The sequence below is a fragment of the Oncorhynchus kisutch genome, linkage group LG12 (genome assembly GCF_002021735.2).
Source record: "Oncorhynchus kisutch isolate 150728-3 linkage group LG12, Okis_V2, whole genome shotgun sequence".
Classification (NCBI taxonomy): domain Eukaryota; kingdom Metazoa; phylum Chordata; class Actinopteri; order Salmoniformes; family Salmonidae; genus Oncorhynchus; species Oncorhynchus kisutch.
In genome coordinates this window covers 7,766,084-7,769,582 of record NC_034185.2, presented here as the reverse complement: position 1 = coordinate 7,769,582, position 3,499 = coordinate 7,766,084, and the positions used below count along the sequence as shown (strand labels likewise).

The window sequence follows — 3,499 nt, the reverse complement described above, 5'->3', positions numbered from 1 at the left end:
CAGAGTGTGTCTGTCTTCATCTTTATGTGCCTCTATAGGTCTGTGTCTGTGTGTGTGTGTGTGTGTGTGTGTGTGTGTGTGTTGTTATGTGTGCTGTGTTATGTGTGTGTGTGTGTGTGTGTGTGTGTGCGCGTGTGCGTGCGTGTGTGTGCGTGTGTGTGTGCGCACACGTGCGCGTGTGTGTGTGTGTGTGTGTGTGTGTGCGTGCGTGTGTGTGTGTGTGTGTTTGTGTGTAGAGAGCGTTTGACCCAGGTCTGAGTGGCCTCTACGTTTGATTGTCTGTACGATCCCTGTGGATACAACATGGAGCTTCAATAGCAGGAAGGGAATGTACTGAACCTGAATATCTAGTGTAGAATAAACTGAACCTGAATATCTAGTTTAGAATGTACTGAACCTGAATATCTAGTGTAGAATGTACTGAACCTGAATATCTAGTGTAGAATAGACTGAACCTGAATATCTTGGTGTGACCGAGACTGGGAGCCACCTTGGTGTGACTGAGACTGGGAGCCACCTTGGTGTGACCGAGACTGGGAGCCACCTTGGTGTGACTGAGACTGGGAGCCACCTTGGTGTGACCGAGACTGGGAGCCACCTTGGTGTGACTGAGACTGGGAGCCACCTTGGTGTGACCGAGACTGGGAGCCACCTTGGTGTGACTGAGACTGGGAGCCACCTTGGTGTGACCGAGACTGGGAGCCACCTTGGTGTGACCGAGACTGGGAGCCACCTTGGTGTGACCGAGACTGGGAGCCACCTTGGTGTGACCGAGACTGGGAGCCACCTTGGTGTGACTGAGACTGGGAGCCACCTTGGTGTGACCGAGACTGGGAGCCACCTTGGTGTGACTGAGACTGGGAGCCACCTTGGTGTGACCGAGACTGGGAGCCACCTTGGTGTGACCGAGACTGGGAGCCACCTTGGTGTGACTGAGACTGGGAGCCACCTTGGTGTGACTGAGACTGGGAGCCACCTTGGTGTGACTGAGACTGGGAGCCACCTTGGTGTGACTGAGACTGGGAGCCACCTTGGTGTGACTGAGACTGGGAGCCACCTTGGTGTGACCCGAGACTGGGAGCCACCTTGGTGTGACTGAGACTGGGAGCCACCTTGGTGTGACTGAGACTGGGAGCCACCTTGGTGTGACTGAGACTGGGAGGCACCAAGTCCGCAAAGAGCTTTGTAAAGGGAACTCACCTCAGCCACTACCTCACAGGAAAGATTCAGACGGACTCAGACCCAGGTGTCTTAGACTTATAGGAGAGAGTAGGAGAGCCAAAAGGGTAAGACGTTTCACCATTGTTTCTAGGAAACGGTAAACAAAATTAATCATTTGTGACTCGTTTCAAGAAACTAGGCGAATGTCGAGCGTCACTACTTCACAGGAGAAACATTTTGAATTTGAAACATTTGTTTTTCATTAAAATGCCTTTTTAGGCAGAAATGTCTTCTGGAACAATATAACTTTCATGCGCCTTCATAACAAACCTGTATGTTATCTATAAATACAAATAAAATGGTTTGATTACGAGCCCAGTTGGTTTAGCCACGGAAAAAGGCAGGAACCTTTCGCGAGCCATGATTGGCTGAGATAATGGCTGGGCTGGACATGGTGCGACTGTTGTAGGCCTCCCAAGATGATCCAACTTGAGTAAACGCTTGGAGGTAAGGATGACAGCAGTGGTGTAGTCTACGACAAAACAAATATCAACAAATATTGTTGATATCTACGTCGCGCCGTCGTCTCATTTAGCTATTTGCGCCTTACGTATTGTGGTTGTTGTGGATGGCTTTTCACAAATATATATTAGTATTTAACCCCAATAATGGTTGAATTTAAGAAGTTTAAGTTGCCTATCAATCATTATTTTTGAAACCAGTGGACAGCCAGTGAAAAATGTGCTCTTGCAACAGCTGCATAGTGTGGATCCCAGCCTATGGAATTAAAGTGAGGGTTTAATTGCTAAATCTAATTCATGCTAATGGACACATGCTCAAACATTCACACTTCTGATAGACTCAAAGGGGCAATCTGTAGTTGCTACATCAAATGTTGGACTTATAAATGATATATATTCATGTAAAGATATATCATTTAATTGTATTATTATATGTTGTAGAAAGCGATGGGTTAGAAGAAAGCCAACATAATCAACCCATAAAGTAAAATGTAACATCTATATACAGTACCAGTCAAAAGGTTAGATGCACCGACTCATTAAAGGGTTATTCTTTATTTTTACTGTTTTCTACATTGTAGAATAATAGTGAAGACCTCAAAACTATGAAATAACACATATGGAATTATTTTATATTTGTGATTCTTCTAAGTAGCCACCCTTTGGACTGCTAGCCACAGGACCCTGATCGCTGTGAGTACGACGATCGGGGTCCCTTTGGACTGCTAGCCACAGGACCCTGATCACTGTGAGTACGACGATCGGGGTCCCTTTGGACTGCTAGCCACAGGACCCTGATCGCTGTGAGTACGACGATCGGGGTCCCTTTGGACTGCTAGCCACAGGACCCTGATCGCTGTGAGTACGATGATCGGGGTCCCTTTGGACTGCTAGCCACAGGACCATCTATATACAGTACCAGTCAAAAGGTTAGAAAACACCTACTCATTAAAGGGTTTTTCTTTATTTTTACTATTTTCTACATTGCAGAATAACCATGAACCTACTCTTTTTAGTTTTCTGTGTAGTGCTCTTAGTAACCATTTTAAAACAGCTTCCTCCACTTGTTATTACCTACAGCCTGTAACCAACGATTCCATTGCGTGATCTTCTCTATCACTGGCTTAGCTAACGATGTAGCGTTGGGAGCTGACTGGGGATCTGCCAGAACAAAGCAACGCAGTACAGCTGACCAGTCATACACACCAACTGGATTACTATACAGACCAACAGGAACATTATACAGACCAACTGGATCACTGTACAGTCCAACAGGATCATTATACAGACCAACAGGATCAGTATACAGACCAACAGGATCACTATACAGACCAACAGGATCACTGCACAGACCAACAGGATCATTATACAGACCAACAGGATCACTATACAGACCAACAGGATCACTATACAGACCAACTGGATTACTGTACAGACCAACAGGATCATTATACAGACCAACATGATCATTATACAGACCAACAGGATCATTATACAGACCAACAGGATTATTATACAGACCAACAGGATCACTATACAGACCAACTGGATTACTGTACAGACCAACAGGATCATTATACAGACCAACAGGATCACTATACAGACCAACAGGATCAGTATACAGACCAACAGGATCATTATGCAGACCAACAGGATCATTATACAGACCAACAGGATCACTATACAGACCAACAGGATCAATATACAGACCAACAGGATCACTATACAGACCAACTGGATTACTGTACAGACCAACAGGATCATTATACAGACCAACAGGATCACTATACAGACCAACAGGATTACTATACAGACCA

The 3,499-nt window shown here is 45.5% G+C and overlaps 1 protein-coding gene across 1 annotated transcript; it reads right to left on the bottom strand.

Moving 5' to 3' along the window:
• Positions 1-434: 434 nt before the first annotated feature.
• LOC116376568 (repetin-like) lies at positions 435-2,782 on the bottom strand. The gene is made up of 2 exons (XM_031837954.1): positions 2,775-2,782; positions 435-1,155 (listed from the first exon to the last, which is right to left on the bottom strand). The coding sequence occupies exons 1-2, from the start codon at positions 2,780-2,782 to the stop codon at positions 435-437; spliced, it is 729 nt and encodes a 242-aa protein (XP_031693814.1).
• Between the last annotated feature and the right edge of the window lie 717 nt (positions 2,783-3,499).